Raw genomic sequence first — 20308 nt, 5'->3', positions numbered from 1 at the left:
AATATAGGAAACTCTTTCTCCCGTTAATATGTAGCCCAGAAACCCCCTTCAAACAAAACCAAGATCATCCTCAAATACTTGAGTTGATCTTCATCGGCCCCACAGAAGATGAGTGTATCATCTGCGGATGAGTCACTTCTAGGCTTTCTCTGCCTACTTTAGCCATATCAAATCCTCTAATCCAACCATTTGTATTAGCAGTCTTAACCATGTTGTTTAAACCCTCCATTGCTAGCAAGGATAGTAAAGGGGAGAGGGAATCCCCTTGTTGAAATACAGTATTTTATCCAGTGTATCCACTTTTGCCCAAAACCCATCATCTCCAAAATTCCCAAAAGATAGCCCCAATTCACATGATCATAGGCCCTTTCTATGTCTAATTTAGAGAGAATCCATGTTTTTTCCTGACCGACTCTTGATCCCACAACTTCATAAGCAACTAAGACTACATCCATGATTTGTCGACCCTTGAGAAATGCCATTTGTTGAGAGTCTACCAGCTTTTCCATTACCCCTTTCAATCTTTCTGTAAGCACCTTGGAGGAAATTTTATACATGTTTCCAATCAGACTGATTTTGGTCTAAAATCTCTCCACTCAGAGGCTCTTCTTTGGTATCAGGGTAATGCAAGTTGCAGTGAAGCTTTTCTCAAACATTTCTTGAACATAGAAACTTTGAAAAGTCTTCGTGATGTCTTGCTTTACCATCTCCTAGCATTTTACAAAGAATCCAGTAGTAAAACTATCTGGCCTAAGTGCTTTATCCACTACACACAACTGTAAACACCTCAACACTTTCTCTTTCTAAAATCTACCCTGTAAGCTCTCTTTCTCCTCTAGCGAGAGTATAGGGCAGTTAGGAAAATTGGTAGTAGGTCTCCTCTGTGATGTCTCTGTGTATAGCTTCTACTAATAATCCACTATCTCCTCATTCTGCTAGCATTCTGAGTAAGCTCATCCTGAATATTCAATTGGTCAATGTGATTATACCTCTTGTGAGCATTTGCAACTCTGTGGAAGAATTTAGTGTTCCTGTCCCCTTCATTTGCCAAAGAGCTCTTGATCATTGTTTCCAAGATACTTCTTTTGAGTAATTCTTCATACTGAAGTAGTATACCCTTTCTGGCAAGCTCATCTTCTGTGAGCATCCTATCTTTCATTAGACATTCAAATTCTATCATTTTCTCCAGCAAAACATTTCTCTGTGACCCAGATTCCCTTGTGCACTTCTACTCCACTCCTTGAGTTTATGTTTAAAACTTTCATTTTGCAAGCCAAAATAAAATCAGGTCTCCCCTCAAATTTGAAATTGTTCCACCGTTCTCTAACTTTATCTATGAAGCCTTCAGTATCAAGCCACCAGTTTTCAAATTTAAAGTAATTTTTATTCCTGTTCCAAGTACCTCCATGTAAAGCAATAGGAATATGATCTGAAATGATTCTCTGCAATGGGATCTGTTACAAGTAATTGAAACTTTCATCCCATTCTTCTTAAATCAGGATTCTGTCAATTTTGGTTGCTGCTTCATGATTATCTCCTTTATACCATGTGTATGTTGCATCTTCCATTTGAAGAAAAATTAGACACAAAACTTCAATGGAATCAGAAAATTCCTTCATCCCTTTTGTTCTGGTACAATTTCTCTTCAGAGATGAACCTGCAAACATTGAAATCCCCACATATAGCCCACGGCCCTTCAATTAGATTTCTAATAGCTCCAATTTCCTCCCGCACTAACCTCCTTTAAATGTAGCAATTGGGTGCATGTACCCCAGTAATGTAACATGAAAAGCTTTGAAGTTGAGCTTCACATTTGACAGAAATTGTATACATTCCAGTCTCCAGCACCTCTCCTTTCCACACTCTGTTGTCCTACATTAAAAGAATCCCCCCCGTTCTACAAGCCTCCAACAAGCATGCAAATCTTACCCACCTAACTCCCCATAATTGCTTTACCATTTCTGTGATTTCCCCCTCCAGTTTTGTTTCTTGAAAGCAATATATATCTGCATTCCAGTTTAAAACCATACTCTTAATTAATCTTCTTTTATCTCTACAATTTAATCCCCTAACATTCCATGAGATTAGTTTGAACTGCATTACCCCTGTTTCCCCCACTTTTGAATTTAACATCAAAATCTACCAAGCTTTTAAGCTCCTACGACCCTTTGCATCTTGTCTTCTTACAACTAACTTCAGATTCCATTCTTCTTGCTGCTCTGCTGTTATCCACCTGTAGTAGTAGTTCCGGGGCTTCTTCTTCATGCCCCTGAAAATCTGCCCCCGACAGCTTCCCAATTTTCATCATCTTCATGCCCCTGATAATCTGGCCCCAACAGCTTCCCAATTTTCATCATACTTTGTTGTACCCATAGAGATGTTTCTTTCTCTTTCTCCTGTAATGCTAATTGAGATTGGATGATTAAGTGTTCGGCATCTTGAACCTCCCAATTCTCAATTGCACCATCTGAGTCTTGAACTGCCAGTTCCATTTGCCCTTCTTCAGATACTTTGTCTTTCTCTGCTAGACTTGATTATTTATCTCCACCATCATTTTTCTAGATCCCCCCTCACCCTCTCCAACTGTTATTGCCATTGTCACAGTATCGCCGCTTTGCATGTCAGTTTGCACTGTGTTCTGTTTATCAAGGCTACACAAGTCTTCATAGAACCTGTCACGGTTAATATATGACGTACCCAAACCTCCTATTTCATTAAATATGACTTGGGCTGCTAGGTCTGGCCCAATTTGTTTGTCCTCAGCAAAACCCAACATGGGATATTTGTTCTTGTCCGAACTAAACACTCATTAAAGCTTCCAGCATCCGCGTCACGTGACTTCGCATCGAAGTTTACAGCGTGCGTGTCACGTGACTTCGCCAAGTCACCCCTCCCAGCTATCCCTCTTGATCTGCCCACGTGATCTCTGTCAACCATATCTTTGTCCTTGATTACCGAGGTTATGTTGTTTTACCTGCTGGGCAAAAGTATGGTCTGAAAATTCAAATTATCTTCTTCTCCGGTTGAATTCCTGGTGAGTTCCGGCGAGATTTCCACTCTAGTTTTCCTCTCGACCCATATCGGAATGTCATACGTGAATCCATCTGTCGAATGAGCTGGCAGGCAGAATCTGCTCCACAATGACAGATTTTAATCAAATCTGCTCCACAAATCAGCTAACAGATTGACTGTAATCAGCTCATGTAAATATGGGATAGCATGTATCTTAGGAAAATATATTATTTTTTATTTTAGGAAATAGATTAGGGGAAATCCATTGATTCAAGAATTTCTCAAGAATCAGGGATTGATTAGTTCATTATGATCTTACTTTTCTCTTGTAAATACTGTACAATTCTATGAATAAAATATACACTTTTGCAGTATCTTAACTGTCATGGTATCAGAGCGGGACGTTTTCCCCTAGTATCACATGGAAAAAACAGCTTTCCAAGGAGATCATCTTTCTGGAACATCAAAAGAAGACAAAAGTTCTTCTCTAGAAGTTCCTAGAGAAAATATGATGACTCAAGGAGGCAATGTTTCTCACATGTCCTTCCAGTTAACTTCTCATCGATTAAACAGGAAGAACTACCTGGGATGGGCACAGTCCATAAAGCTTGCAATTGATAGTCGTGGAAAGTTGGGACATCTGACCGGAGAGACGAAAAAGCCGGAAGTCAGAGACCCAAAGACGACCACCTGGAGATCAGAGAATTCACTCTTGATTGCCTAGTTAATAAATTCCATGGAACCACTCATAGGTAAACCTTTTTTTTTTTTTACCTACTGCTAAGGATGTGTGGAAAGTCGTGCGAGACATATTCTGATGTAGAAAATGCTTCTCAAATATTTGAGTTGAAAATTAAACCATGGCAGGCTAAGCAGGGTGACAAAGAAGTCACTACTTATTATAACGAAATGGTGTCTTTGTGGCAGGAGTTAGACCAATGTTATAATGATGAATGGGAGTGTTCTGTGGATAGTGTGAAAGCAAAAAAAGGGGGAAGAAAATGAGAGAGTTTACCTTTTTTCAGCAGGATTAAATCGGGAGTTTGATGAGGTTAGGTCACGAATCCTAGGAAAAAATCATCTTCCCTCACTTCGTGAAACCTTTTCTGAAGTAAGGAGAGAAGAAACTAGGAGGAAAGTTATGTTAAAACTTGATTTAAATGTTGAACTATAGACTCTTCAGCTCTTGTGACAGTGAAAAATGAAGATAACAGAAAGAAAAGGCCATGGTGCGATCATTGCAAAAGACACTAGCACACCCGTAAACATGTTGGAAGATTCATGGGAAACACCGAACGGGAAGCAGAAGAGAGTTGATAATCGCGGCTTCCAATATCAACATGGTCAAGCCCTCCAAACAACTCATTTTGTGCAGAGCAGCAACCTCCTCCAGATTCGTCTCTATTTACAAAGGAACAACTAGAGATTTTGCACAAACTCCTTCAATCTCCCCAGTTCCGTGCAAGTGCACCAAATCCTTCTAATCCTTCTTCTTATTCTTTTGCTGAAACAGGTATCGTACCATCTGCTTTTCTTAGTGCCAACTCCAACTAAAATGATTCTTGGATCATAGATTCAGGAGCTACTGATCACATGACTGGAAATTCCCGTGCTTTCTCTACTTATACTCCTTGTGCAGGGAATAATAAAATCAAGATAGCTGATGGTTCCTTCTCCGCAATCGATGGAAAAGGAACTATTGACACAAGTCGATAACGAGAGGACAACCAAAGATATACTAGACCCTAGACCTTCCTATCAATCACCGACAACACCAACCTCTTACGAGGACACAAACGGGAACGGATTCCTGAGCACCCACGTTTCTAAACAACCAATAAGCTCCCAACAAGCTTAACATAAACACTTGCAAGTGTAACTCAATTCATCATTCATCAACTCTCTACAAAATGAAACTCTCTACAAAATGAAGGAAAATTAGCTATTTATAGCCATGGGCTATTTATTACACAATGGGCCCAAAAGTGACCCTAAAATCTATTGAGCCCAAAAGTGACTCAAGAGCCCAAACAATGCAAAGGGCGCCCATACTCTCTCGAGGCCCACGCTATCATCCAAATGTGGTGTTGTTCAACGCTCCTTTGGATGACATCTTCAAGTATAGCTTCTCCCGCATTCCAAGCTATCATCCACACGTGATATGGTTCTCGTGGGAGCTTAACAAGGGTACTCCAAACATGTCTTAGCATCCTCGAGATGGTCATGGCTTGAAATCCCTTGTGTTGGCCTCGAATTATATGCTCAAAGACGTTGATGCTAATTCGGATTGTATCATCCTCCCCTTCTTGAAGAGGATTCGACCTCGAATCCAAATTTTTTGATGACGTTCCATCATACTTCTCAAGTTTGGAAACCTTTGATAAGAACTCCGTGCGATCTTCAAGCATATGTTTGTGAGGCACTCTCCTTGTCTTCTCCTTTGAAGAAGATGTTTCATGATCCTGCACAAGAGGAGAAATGATACTAGGCAAAAGGTTAGTCAATGACAAAGGCTCAATGTTTGAATTGTCTTTGTCACATTGGATTAGGAGTGGCCTTTGGTGCTCGGGGCAGTCTGACACTTGATTTTGGGGAGCTTGGGAAAGGTTTGGGGTGTTTGTTGGTGGAATTATAGTGGTCGGGATACATGTCGTGGGGTTGGAGTAGTAGGATTTGAAGAATTATGGTTTCCTTCCACACTCACCATTCTTCCGTCTAGATTCATCATTTTCCATTCCACTTTGGTCAACTTCTCATTCATGCTTGTTATATCTTGCCGCAAATCCATGAGGGCTTCCCAATGAGTATCAAATTAGGCCCGGCTTAGGATAGGTTAAACCTCAACTACCGGGGCCATGGTAATGAACGACTCAACGAAGAAATAAGAACTTGAATTCAAGAATCAAAATAAGAAAGAAACAAATCAAAACGACAAAACGAACAAGAAATATAACGTACAAAGACTTGAATTCAAGAGTTAAACTAAGAAAACAAAAGATAAAAAAAGGAAAAGACACAAGAAATTAAGACACCAAGAAGAACGAATCAAGAATGACGTTTAAGAACAAAGAAAATGAAACTAAAATTCAAACCTTGAGCAACAGAGCAATTAAGGTGTTGAGATGTGTTTAAGAGCTTTAATTGATGTTGGAGAAGTGTTGATATGTATTTGGGAACTTGAATTGGAGTTATTGGGGTTGCTATGGACGAAAATTCAAGAGTTAGGGGCTCTTCAATTGAATTTTCAAGCTCAAGAAGCTTTGAATTTCTTGTGGTCCCCTCCTTTGTACTCTCATTTGTCTTCTTCCTTTGAATATTCCCTTTTGATGACTTTTGATTATTTTCTCTTTGGAAGAATGAAATATTCTTTGGAATAAACAAGTACAACACCTTCTCTCACCTCCTTTTTGGATCAAACACACATTTTTTAATTTTCTTCTTCAACCATATAGGAAGAACATGAAGAACGCCAAGAACATTCAAAAATTGACCCTCAAGCAATTGACCTCGAAATTCGATGAAATTCAAAATCCAAGCTCACTTCAACCTCCCGAACACAATCCACATGATTTAAGCTCAAAATTCTCCACAAAACCAATCAAAATTAAGATCCCACCTCAAAATTTCTTCAAACTCAAGCTCCAACTATGGTAGGTTACTTAGGTTGCATTTGTTTTTTTTAACATACAGACGTCTGAATCTGAATGCACATCTGAATGATTACGATGTTATCTCTAGATCTGAAAACTGAATGATTAAGACTATTTGTTTTTCAACATCTGAATGTGCAAAAATATTTTATTTGTATATATAATAAAATAAAAAATTAATTATATATTAAAAAAGTATGTAATTTAATACAACAAAATTATAATTTGATTGAGAAAAAACATTTCTGTTTGTTAATGATAGTGGAGATGGTTTATAACGGTGGTTGTGGTGACAATGATTGATGTTAGTGATTAATAATGTTGGTGGTGATAGTTATGATGTTTGGTAATATAGTGATTGGTATGATGGTAACGATTGATCGTGGTGATGGTGGTTGTGATGTGACGTTGCTTGATGTTAGTAGTTTGAGATGTTGATTGTGTTGGCTGAGACATGAATACGAAACGATTGTCGATGTGTTGGTGCTAGTTGGAGATGTTGTTTGTTGTGATGGTGGAGATGGTTGTTAGTAGAGATAAATTGTAGCAATGGTAGTGATTGAAGTGGTGGTAGAGGTGGCATTACTAGAGACAATGGTGGTGGCGGCCGAAGAATGTGTGGAGGTTGTGATGTATTAGTTGTAGTTAGTGGTGGTGCTAGTTGTGATAGATAAGTTGATCGGTAGTAGGAATTGGCCGGTAGTGGTTGATGATTGTGGTGCTGTTGACGGCGGTGAATATAATTAAAATAATAAATGTAGTAGGTGTGGTAGCAGTTGACAATAGTGGTTGGTAGCGATATTTGTTGTTAATGGTGGTTGTGATGGCGAAGGTGGTTATTGGTGGTGGGTGGGGGTTGACAATGATGGCGGTGGCAGAGATGGTTAGTGGTAATGACTGCTAATTATGAATAGAGTGGTGAATATTATCCAACACCAGAATATCTCTTCAAACTTATTAAGACCTGGTTCTAGATCTGAATGATTAAAACCTATTCGGACCTATTAAGAGCTAAAACCTTAATAAAAAACAAATGCACTTAATGGTCTGAAGTCTGAACCATTCAGATTCAGACCTTCATTAAGTGCAAACAAATAAGGCCTTAATCACCTCGGATTAAGCTCAATTTTGGATTTCGACTCAAATAGTAGTAGAGAATAAGAATTAACACCAAAAACACAAGAAAACACAAGAATCAAAAACTCAAAAAATTGACCTAGGGGTAAAACGGGAGTAAAATATTTTTGTGGTTTTTCGATTTTTCAACACAATGAGACCCAAGATTGACTTCGTGGGAACAAAGTCAAGCTCAGCTCTAATACCAAATCATACGAGACGTAAAATACGAAAACAAGAACAATACGAAAACAATGACAAACAAAGAAAAACAAGATAATAAAGTAAAAGATAGATAAATTGACATAAGTCGATAACGAGAGAACAACCAAAGGTATACTTAACCCTAGACATTCCTATCAATCACCGACAACACCAACCTCTTACGAGGACACAAACGGGAACGGATTCCCGAGCACCCACGTTTCTAAACAACCAATAAGCTCCCAACAAGCTTAACATAAACACTCGCAAGTGTAACTCAATTCATCATTCATCAGCTCTCTACAAAATGAAGGAAAACTAGCTATTTATAGCCATGGGCTATTTATTACACAATGGGCCCAAAAGTGATCCTAAAAGCTATTGGGCCCAAAAGTGACCTAAAAGTCCAAACAATGCAAAGGGCGCCCATACTCTCTCGAGGCCCACGCTATCATCCAAATGAGGTGTTGCTCAACGCTCCTTTGGATGACATCTTCAAATATAGCTTCTCTCAATTCCAAGCTATCATTCACACGTGATATGGTTCTCGTGGGAGCTTAACAAGGGTACTCCAAACATGTCTTAGCATCCTCGAGATGGTTATGGCTTGAAATCCCTTATGTCGGCCTCGAATTATATGCTCAAAGGCATTGATGCCAATTTGGATTGTATCACTTCCTTCTGGGTCCATGTGCATTACTACCTCGTCCCTAGGGTCATAATCATTAGGATCACGTTCTAAATCTTCTTCTGGTTCATTGTTAACTAAGGGTAAGGGTATGAGATGGTCAATGAGTCTTGGGGTCACCTGTTGGTACATAATAGTATATATGGGCATGAGGTGCAAGAGTTCATTCCTGATTTGATAAGCCCTTTAGATGTCGACCATCCTTGGAATCCTGCATAACTAGGCCAGATTAGAGGTGTGCAAAAACCGAACCGACCTATAAACCGAACCGATAAAAATGTTATTGGCTTGTTGGTATTGGGTCACTGGGTTAACAATTTTTAATGGTTTTATAAATTTATTTTATTGGATTATTGATTCGGTTATGATTTTTTCTTATTGGGTTATTGGATAAACCGATAACCTAATAAGAATATTCCAAATTACACGCTACCCTATAAAACCTACTCTATATTTCTCTTTCCTTTCTACAAACCTATTCAATTTTTCGAAAACCTATTCAAGCTTGAAGGTTCTTTTAAAATAAAAAACATTATGTAAGATTTTCACTGCAACTAAGATTTCGTTTCTTTTCTTGTTAGTTGCTACTATTTCTATTTTATGCATATTTTCTTATCGATTAAATCGAAAATCGAATCGTTAAGGAATAAAAATCGATAAACCGAAAATCAATAAAAAATATCTTATTAGTTTGGTTATTGATTTAGCATATTTAAAAACCGATAATACATAAAATCGAACCAACTGATGCACACCCCTAGGCCAGACTAAAATTCCTCCCGCCATATACCACGTGTAGTACTCTGGGGTGCACCACGAATCGATCTACCATGCCTAGGCTGAGAATGTCCTTCCATCCTTTCTATCAGGTCTTTGATTCTTTCCACAGGGATCCTTATCTCTTTCAGTTAATGCCATGTTGGACCATAAAGGGACATTCTGCCTCATCCCAAACTGTCAGAGAACCATCAATGGTGCGAGGGCTGGATTCGTTCTAGCATGATCAACAACAACAACAACAAACCCAGTATATTCCCACATAGTGGGGTCTGGGGAGGGTAGAATGTACGCAGTCCATACCACTACCTCTAGGAAGGTAGAGAGGCTATTTTCGATAAACCCCCGGCTCAAAACAAAAGACATGAAACAGAAACATCAAAATCGTAGAACATGACACAAATAAAATAGGTACGACACTCGCAATTAGAGAAAAGAAAAAAGAAATACATATGTAAATCAATAACTAAAGCCATAAATAAATAGCTAAATACATAAATTTGCCAACAAACGACAGCAAGTCCACCTACTTACTGACTACTACTCCTCCACACCCTTAGCCCTCTACTGTAATGCTTTTTCTCCATAACTTTCTATCCAGGGTCATGTCCTCAGTCAGCTGTAACTGCTCCATGATCAACTCAAGAAAATAATAGTAATTACTTCTCAACATCACTCGACCGCGAACGCATGGTAGCGGCCATTGAATGAGATTTCCACTAAGGTTGGTTAGAAAAATGTACCATTCTTCATCATTGTTCAGGACATCCCACATGTTCACCCTTAGTTCATGATTTCGGATTTTGTTGTGTACAACTCCATGCCATTATTCGCATTCCTTCTGTAAAAGTGCTCCCATACTTGTAGCATCAAATTACATCCTTTGAAAAAGTCATCCTCTAGAGCACGTAGATAATGATCGAAAAATTTCTGCTAAGACTATCGGCATAATTGTTACTTTGACTAGATAAAGAACCATCGGGAGTAGATTGATGTTGATATAGTTTCCTCTTATTGGGAAGATCATGATCCCCAAAAAGGCTATTACGAAAGCGATTGCCCGATGCCTTCCCTAATCAACCCTGGAAAAGAAGAATTTTTCCTGAAATTAATTATAACTTTCTCTCCAGCCGAAAATCTTAAAAAGATATTTCAACCAACCCATCCTTCCTCGACCTTTCGCAAACCTGGACTAATTTTTATCCTTACAAAGTGGAGAAAATCACTTTTTGATGTAGTACGCGAGGCCAAAGGTGTCCGTCCGACCAATGGAAAATCAGCAATTTGGCTCACTTTTTCTGTGTTTGAAAGTACGCAAGTCAAATCCAAACTTACATTCCCTATTTGATTGAAAATCACTATTTGTTACTGCTTTTCTTATACTGCCATTGCACTTCCTTCAAGTCTTTGGTCGTACACAAACACACACGAGAAGAGTGTCTTTCGAAACTTCCTTGGATTCTTTAGTTTCAAAGTTGGTGCGTTCAAATTACTACGCACCTTCTAGTAGTTATTCAGTCTCACTCTTAACCATCTAGGAAAATACTCTTACTCTGGAAAAATAGGCCATGTTGCGTAGCCTTAGGCATGTCGATCCTTGGCATTGACCTCGCGTTTAGGAAACCACCTTCACGTCTAAGGCTCTTTATAAAACCAAATGACGTTTCTTTGTGTGAAAAATAATTGATTGATCCAAATATTAAAACCATAAGAGATTCGGGAAATTAGGCCTACTCTTTCTTTTCTTTAACTCATATACTAATAAATCAAAATCTTCCAAACATCGAAATGATGTCTGAGGTTCCCCGAATTCTTAAGGCATTAGTGGGAAATGTTCGGATAGCTCATGGAGATGAAATCCTGTCCCATTAGGATCCTTCCCCAATCTGCCAGAGCCGAGGGTAAACAAACAATTCATTCGGCTAATAATTGAGTTTTGGGAACCAACCACAGCAACTTGTAGGTTCTCGGACTTTGAAATCATGCCCACATTAGAGGAATGAGGCAAATCGCTAACTTACCATTGGTGTCGGGCGGGCACCTTTGGCCTTGCGTACTACATCAGGAAGTGGTTTTCTCCGCTCTTTAGGGATTAAGAATTGGTGCAAATTTGCGAAACTTCGAGGAAGGATGGGTCGAGTTGAAATATCTTTTTTAGAGATGGAGAGAAAGTTATAATCAATTTCAGGAAGATTTCTTCTTTTCCAGGATTGATTGGAAAAACACCGAGTAGCTTTTGTAGTAGCCTTTTTGGGGATCATGATCTTCCCAATAAGAGGAAATCGTATCAAAATCAATCTGCTCCCGGTGGTTCTTTAAATGTTAGAGAACCAGTCAAAGTAACAATTATGCCGATGGTCTTAGCAGAAATCTTCTGATCATTATCCACATTCTCTAGATGAAATAACTTTTTCAGAGAATGTATTTTGATGCTAGAAGTATGGGCATTGGAGCACTTTTACAAAAAGAATGCGGATAATGATATCAGAGGGGTTATACGCAACAAAATCTGAAGTCATGAACTAAGGATGAACATGTGGGATATCCCGAACAATGAAAAAGAGTAGCGAATTTTCCCAACTAACCTCATTGGAAATCCCATTCAATGGCGGTTACCATGGATCAACGGTCGAGCGATGTTGAGAAGTAATTATTGTTATTTTCTTGAGTTGATCGGGCTAAAAGAAATCCAACCCTATGCACCATTGAGGGTTCTCCGACAGTTTGAGATGAGGCAGAATGTCCCTTTATGGTTCAACATGGCATTAGCTGAAGGATATTATGAAGAAAGAATCCCCGTGGAAAAAATCAGAGACTTGATAGAAGGATAGATGGACATTCTCAGCTTAGCATAGAGATCGATTCATGGTGCGCCCTGGAGTACTACACTGGTATATGGCGGGAGGAATTTTAGCTAGGCCTAGTATGCAGGATTCCAAGGATTGTCAACATCCAAAGGGCGAATGAACTCTTGCACCTCATGCCCATATCTACTGCTATGTACTAGCAGGTGACCCCAAGATCGATTGACCATCTCACACCCTTAGTTGAAATGAACCAAAAGAAGAGATGGGGGAAGATCCGATAGAATATTCAGAACATAATCCTAATGACTATGACCCTAGAGACAGAGAGTAATGCACATGGACCCAGAAGGAAGTGAACTCATTCCAGATGCAATCTTCGAGTACGGACCCATAGAATTCGGTAATGAAGGGGATATGGATAACCAGGGATGGTGGGGCCTTATTATGAATTAGATGACGACAATGAGGATCACCCAACCTGGCCTTAGGTTTCTCCCTCCTATTTTTAGTTCTCCATAAAGGTCTTGCATGACCTATGTTGATGTTTCCCATGTTGGTAGGCCAATTATTATGTAAATTCAAAATCAAAACTTTTGCTTGGATTCAAATTTCATTTGTAAATCGTGTTTCCCCCACCCCTTTCAGATATTAATGAAGTTTAGACTTGTCTTGAATCTCGTGCTGAAAACTTGAGATCAGTTAATCATTAATGCTTACATTGTAGGCCCACCTCCTGCAAAAAAGAATCCATATCAAGACGCGCTTTCATGTGAATGTCACTAATTTGGCATATATGTGTTACATATTTGTTACATCTTTCGACATCTCCAAAACTAACATGGTTTTCCTTTTTCTTTCTTTTCTTTTACTCATTATTAACCCCCCCCCCCAAAGAATGTTGATTTGTGTCAACTCACAAACTGGCTGAATCACAATACAACCTCTGATCCAAAAGAAAAATGACTGAAGAATCCAACAAGGTTGCAACGATACCAGTAAACGACACCAAGAGTTCCAAAAAACTGCTAAATACTCAGAACGACGAGCAAATGGCTAACATGTCATAGGAAATCGAGATCTTTAAGGAAGAACTACGCCAAGTATGGGACTTGACTAAGCTTACGGCTGCTACTTTCCCCACACTGTTCCAAATTCCAAATGCTGAACTCACTCTTGTCACTCCCGCCAATTTAACAAACCCACTGAAACAAACACCACATGCTCCCATTTATGCTAAGTTCCAACTGTCCCTCCGCCCACCGTTAGGGTTGCACCTGATCTTCATTACCTACTCAAAACATCACAGTTCCCATTCACCCAACAATGCAGCACATACCTATGACTGATGGCTTTTTCTGTATGTTGGCCAATAAGAACCTGTCCGGGGTAATTTCAGTATTAAACCTGAAGCGACTCGTGAAATCTTCAGCCATCTCTTGCCAATCAAGCCATTTACGGGGTAATGGAGAGTGTACCAAGTCAAAGTTTCGCCTGACGAGTTTCGAATGAACAACTTCATTCTTAACTTCTCATTCCTCCCTATGCCGACTTGAAAAATTAAGTTCTCGAACTTAAAAAAAATAAGAGGTCACTTATCTGAATAGATAGAAGATAAGATGAATATGGAGCAAGTCAAAAAACATAACCCTCGGATTTGATTTTAACATCTAAACTCAGCCAAAGGCAAGTTAGTATTGAGATTTGAAGGCATGACTGAGCTTCCTTCGCTGATTTCAAAATGTATTTGCAGCTTTCAAGAGATTTGAAAATCTCTCTTGCAGTAAAGAGTTGAATTTAGCCATTTGGATAAGGATAAGGCACTATTGACGCTCAGAGGCGATTGACGGGTGACCGAGTTACAATAATAGTTAATATCAACAAAATAAAGAATAATAAACAACTAGCTAGTCAAAAAGATGGCCAACAAACTTCTATACGACTGAATTATAATAATTCAAAAAAATTACAAATCTTATCTGCACCAAAGTTTTGCCCAGTTACAAAACTACAAAACTAAAATTCTAAAGTGCTAAAAATTACCTAACGCGTCAATTAGAGCTTAACAACTTCTCTTCAACTGGTCGGAGATTCAATCGAAGGGAGATTTTGACTAAAACAACGATCTGGACAGAGGAATTAAGAAAATTGTGCACAAAAGAAAGAGAAATGACTTTTAAAAGCCCTAGTTTTTCTGGCTACCTATGAGCAAAGAGAAGTCGAAAGATCAAAGGGCAAAGAATATGTATATACGAATATGATATATCATATAATTATAATATATTAATGTCATGTATTATATCACTAATTAATGACTATTGAGTAAATGAGTAATTACTATTGTCTACTAGTAATGTACTTCACACATCTTTTAGTTTTTATTTTACCTTGTTTAAATATTTTGGATTTTTAATTTGGTAAATAAATATATTAATTAATTATCTTTAAATTCGCGGGCTGGCTTATGAGGCTTGCAGGTTAGGCCTCTGAGGCTGATGGCCAAGTGAGGTCGGCCTCACGGGTCAAACCAATTTTGATAGCGCTACTCCTAGTAGGTCAAAATATTTTGTAGTGCAATTATTTTTTTAACCAAGGAGATTGAATAATGATACGTGAGTAATGGACAAAAAGAGATGTTGTATAAGATGTTGCTTCCCCTGAAATAGCATTACATACAAACCTGATCCAAAAAAACAAGAATAACAAAATTGTAAACCAATGAAAGGGAACTAAGGTGGCCACAAGCAAAAGAAAATACCTCTCTACACACAACTGGATCCAAGTTTCTACGAGAAATTTCCCGGCCTTGTGTGCCATAAACGAGCAAGCCCTGAAATTGTGTATAATTTAGAAAACATAAGAAAGTTATAGCCCGGGGGGATTAGAAAACTGAAAGCTATTAAATTTTATATCAAATGAAATTATTATTCCTTTTAGCCCAAACTAATGACCAACTTTATATTTTGGGATGTTCCAAAATGTGTTCTTTTTCCTGAGAACCTTCCTTTTTTTCTCTGATTTTTTTTCCCGAAAAGGGTACCTTTTCTCCTCATTTATCAGTACTAACTCAATATCTTATAACCGAAAAATTCTAAATGGGGACAACTTTTAACTTAAAATGCAAACATTCTTCAAAAAATTGAATTTCATCTCCATTCTAAACCACCATATGTTTAAATATAATAAAGTCCAAAGGTCTAATTAATACAGTTAACTAATCAAGATAGGAGTATTTGTTTACTTCACACTTGTTTATTTCACTTTTGTCTAAAAGAAAACAACCAAACATAAGAATCTCCTAAGGATATTCAATAACATAGAGCTGTCCAAACTCCAATAAGCTTTGCTAAAGAGAATATGTTTACCAAATCTCATTTCGCCCTCCATGTGTTTCCCACTCCATTCCTTTCGGGCGTTCATCACACACACACACACGTCTAAAAAAATCATTTACATTGTTTAAGAAATTTCAGAGTCTTCCCCACTATGTGGGAATACACTGGGTATGTTGTTGTAAGAAATTTCAGAGTCTTCTGAAGAAAGATGAAAAAGATTATAAGATTATGTAAATCAACTTCATAAACTTCTTATAAAGGAAATCACCAAATCATCAATTATCATTCAACTCTCCCCAATTTTACTCACAACACTAACATCAAACCATTTGATGTCAACGTGTGGTGATACAGCTGCTGAAATAAACTGAATATATCGGGTTGTAGAAAAGAATTTGTCAAGCAGTTGTTTCCTAAACTTATGTTGTCCTAAATAACATCATCAGATATGGTTCACAAATGGGCTACTCCTCTATCCTTTATTGCTTCACTTTCCCTTTCTGTAGTCCCAAAATGGTTACATTTGTTCCGAACTATCCTTCAACATACAAGCTTATTTACAACACATGAAGATTTTTCACTTCTGGTTTTGGTTTTTTTGGGGGGAGGGGGGGAGAGAGATAAGAAAAACTTTACTTCCCATAGTTATTAATTTGGATAACATGTAAAAACCTTCTATTTCACTTAAATTGTGTCAAAATCAAATGTGACAAGGATACGAGAAGGAAGGATAACTGCAATCAACAAAAATCCCTAATTTTGGGAGGAAGACAAGACGTTGTGAAGATCTTAAATGAATCTCTATGTACTTTGGTAAGTGATCACGATTATCCATATCCAATTGTAAAGACTGAATGGCTCAAAAGATTATACAAAAAATGCTATTAACTAGGGATAGAAATGGAATAAGTTAAACCTGCACAAATACTCCTGGAGAAACCTCTGAAACAATACCGTCTTTTCCAGCTAAACCTACACTCTTGAACAGAGTAATGACAGCAGGACGAGTCTGTTCGCCAAGTCATAATACAAAGCTTATAATAGTTGAAAAGAAACAGGAGAAATACATAGTATATTGCATCAAGGGATACCATATATCTAAAGGAAATCAGAGAAACTCTGCAGGATATGGGAAAAGAAAATAGCTTGTCCTCACTTTTCCAGTAGCTATGACCACTTTTACACCCCTCGAAGTGGCCTCTCTTAGAGCATCAGCAGTTGTTGAACTAATCTGACTTTTGCTGTTCAGTAGGGTACCTTACATCAACAATGGAAAGAAAACAACAAGATAATAAACAGATGAAACAGAATAAATGAACCAATTATAAGCATCAAACTTGTTTCCTTACCATCCATATCACAGAAGATGTAGCTAAACTTTGGTTTATAAAATCGAAGACTCCCTTCTTTCTTCCTGTCTTTACACAGTTATAAGATTAACTCTTCAATCCCATTAAAAAATAATAACATAACTAGAAGAGAGTAATTTAGTATAGATACCCTCAAGTATCTAGTGGCCTGTATGGAGAGAAAGAAATGGGAGGTGTTATGAAGATAGAACCAATTCCACTCATAAAGTAAAATAGAATTGCTTAGTATCTTTACTGGTGTAAACAACTTTGTATAGAAGATGTAGATCAAATTATAGAGCTAACAGGAAGCTTGTAGTCTGTTTTCATATGACTGTAATTCCTTTTTGAAGGAGGCCAGCATTTCCTTAATGCCGAAGAATACAAATTACCAATTCTCAAAAAAAAAAATATAGAAGGCCACAATCTTTTAGTTCTTAATAGGTACATTACCAATGTTCTCCAAAGGAGGACTTCCTGCAGCCTCAGTATCATATGTGCTCTGAATTAATCCTTTTCCCTTCCACCCAAGACTTTTTAGAAGGAGCTCCTCTTCTTTCTCCATTTCAGCTTCAGCTTCATCACTAATCTCATGATCGAACCCCAAAAGATGTAGCAAACCATGAACCTGCAGGGGAGACGAACAACAACTGTCTCATTTGTAAGATAACATCAAATTTTAGTGCAGTTGGTTCAAACTACTGGCGTCCTTCCTACTTCGGGACAGTGACAACCCAAAAGGCTTTAAATCTATAACCACATGACCACCTGAAAGCAACTCCATATCAAACAAACAACCAAATAAAAGAGTGAAAGAAACCACGCATGTCCATATTTAATGAACACCAATGGATGGATTACTTAGTATAAAATCAAGGGTACTTGTCGTGGAAGATATATTGACATCCAAGAGTGAGGATCAGCCTTTCTTTCAGGGAGACGATATTCAGACATGACCGCAGATTGCACCATAAATTAGGCACAAGAATGGGTCATCAACTCTAAGACAACTTGGATTTAAGGCAGCATACAGAGATTGTTCAGAAGTATGTGAAACCTACCAGTAAGATGCGTATCTCATCCAGTAAACTATGACCCCTTTCCTCAGCTTGTCTTGATGCTGTCTCCACCGAAATCACAATGTCTCCCAACATTAACTGTTGAACAAGGACCTAGTCAGCTATGTTACATGAGGAGTGACATGCACATATGGAAGCATTTTCTTACAATTGGAAGCTCAAGTTCAGGTATATGTTGAGACATTGAAAGGACATCAGTAGGGCTATCCTCATCTCTCCAATCCTTATTAAGTTCACGGATGAACTCATCATTGCAAAGCAATACTGATAATTCAATACTTTCAAAGCACCCAACGTCATTAATTGCTCTATCCCTCGTGTGATAGTCTGAATCTTTCAAAGTATCAAATGCAAACTTCATAGCCATTGGAACATTAAGACGAAGCATTTCAGCAATATCCTGCCGTGCCAGAAGTGGGAATGAATAAAATAGAACGAAATGAATTTACAAATCAGAGTTGCTGCAAAGTAAAACTTTCTTGTCTTGATAGAAATATTTATTTGGAAATTTCAGCTAGCACAAAAGGAGGTGGTTTAGTGTACTTAAAATGCATATATGCCTATTATACTGATTTTTGGCATTTTTGATACTGAAGATTTTGTAAAATAAATAGCTAGTATCCTCTAAGGACTTATTTGTTGGTCATATCTGTTCCCTGGCTCGTGAAACTCGTTTTGACCATATTCACATTGCATTTTCTTCTCTATATTTTTATTTTTCTTCTCTTAAAAATCCTAGTTTTCAAATGAAATCATGGGAATTATATAATTCAGTTTGCAAAGCCTTATTATTTTCCATTTGAGTCCTAACATTCTAAACAATAAGAAGAAATTCTTCCCAGAGAAAAATAACTGAGACATCATTGTTCAGACTTCAGACCGAAGAAATTCAAATACTGCACACGGACATAATATTCAGTTCATTTCTGTGGCAACACTTTGTTTTAGAATGCGACCTTCATTTCACTAACTTTGTGATAATTACTTATCCATAGAAATGCCTAGTTCATAAGCATGAGGAACATAAAATGGTCAATAAGTGCCCATAGTTGTGCATACATCTGGGGTGCATATGCTCTTCATGTTGCCATTTGCACTTGAACAGGGGTCGTTTCGTAGCTAGTAAGGAAACAAGTTATTCGTGTATTAATTTTTGAACAAGTTATAGAATGTTTGGAAGCTATTTAGTAAGTTACTCATGTATAGTAATACATGTATAAGACACAAGGAAATTGGTGTATTGTCTTATGCCAAGTAGAAGATGGAATAACTAATACCTACATAACTAATACCCGCATAACTAATACTTGCAGTATTATTACTAATACATGTATAATTCTAACCAGCTATAGATTTAAACTTTACACATTGCAAAGGATATGTTACACAAGTCAAAACTTACGTATTTCTGAAAGTAAACTAAGGTATATTACCACAATTTCAGGATCATCAGGCATTTGCTCTTCAATGCAAATCTTTACACTAAGTTCCAACTCTTTCGCTTTGTGTCTCTTCTTCAACTGCAGTTTCCGAGACTTCCTGTACTCTCTCTGAGAAGCAAACGCTTTGCCACACCATCCGCCAGCAACACTCCATTTCCTGTCCTCTTTGCAATTCAATCCGTAATGGAGCTTCCTACCAATAATTAACGAAGAGGAAATATGAGACACCGTAGGTGACGGTGACGGTGACGGAGGAAGAATGAAACGCGAGTTCGTGGAGACAGTCATGGCGCCGGACGCGACGGTGGAATGGAACGCGCGTGGAAGAGCACGCGCCGCCATGGCGAGTGGGTTAGGAGGAGTCCGGCTAAGACGAGAAAGCATTCAGGTGGGAAATTTGTTAGTGCTCGTATTTATTTATGTATTTTTTTCTTTAAGCGTAACGCTAGATTGAGTGGTTGTTATTGGATTGAGAGTGATCTGTTGGCGATGGACTGAGGGTTAGACGGCGGCGCGATAATGAGCTTGGACTTTTATAATCAACTAGTGTACTTTGCAAGCTTATTCCTAAGGCAGTTCGATTTGAAAACAAGTTATACTGAATTAGTTATAATGGTATTATTTATATTGAAATTATTTTTTATTGGGTGTTTGGTTTGTTATATTTAAAGTAACATATATTATATAATTTCTAAAAATAAATTAATTGATTATCAAAATACCCTCCATCTTATTTAACTTTTTATATATATATATTTCTTTTTAAACTTTAAATATTCATTCTTAAATTTTTTTATTATTTTCTAGAGAAATTAAGATATATAAATAAACATAATTTATATATTTTACAAC

General features: G+C 37.8%; 1 protein-coding gene across 3 annotated transcripts in view; it reads right to left on the bottom strand.

Moving 5' to 3' along the window:
- Positions 1 to 20041, bottom strand: part of LOC107838906 (endoribonuclease YBEY, chloroplastic) — a 42584-nt gene extending 22543 nt beyond the window's left edge. For all 3 annotated transcript variants that reach the window (XM_016682163.2, XM_047395746.1, XM_016682164.2), the window contains exons 1-8: positions 19448 to 20041; positions 18163 to 18414; positions 17997 to 18092; positions 17389 to 17563; positions 16936 to 17004; positions 16743 to 16843; positions 16503 to 16595; positions 15010 to 15081 (exon numbers count right to left, since the gene is read on the bottom strand). In XM_016682163.2, the coding sequence (XP_016537649.1) occupies positions 15010 to 15081; positions 16503 to 16595; positions 16743 to 16843; positions 16936 to 17004; positions 17389 to 17563; positions 17997 to 18092; positions 18163 to 18414; positions 19448 to 19840 (1251 nt within the window). In that variant the 5' untranslated portion in view covers positions 19841 to 20041. The remainder of the gene's footprint in view (positions 1 to 15009; positions 15082 to 16502; positions 16596 to 16742; positions 16844 to 16935; positions 17005 to 17388; positions 17564 to 17996; positions 18093 to 18162; positions 18415 to 19447) is intronic.
- Positions 20042 to 20308: the final 267 nt, after the last annotated feature.

Source organism: Capsicum annuum, chromosome 8, assembly GCF_002878395.1.
Source record: "Capsicum annuum cultivar UCD-10X-F1 chromosome 8, UCD10Xv1.1, whole genome shotgun sequence".
Lineage (NCBI taxonomy): Eukaryota > Viridiplantae > Streptophyta > Magnoliopsida > Solanales > Solanaceae > Capsicum > Capsicum annuum.
Note: the sequence above shows the minus strand (reverse complement) of the source record. Positions and strands in the feature narration are given on the sequence as shown.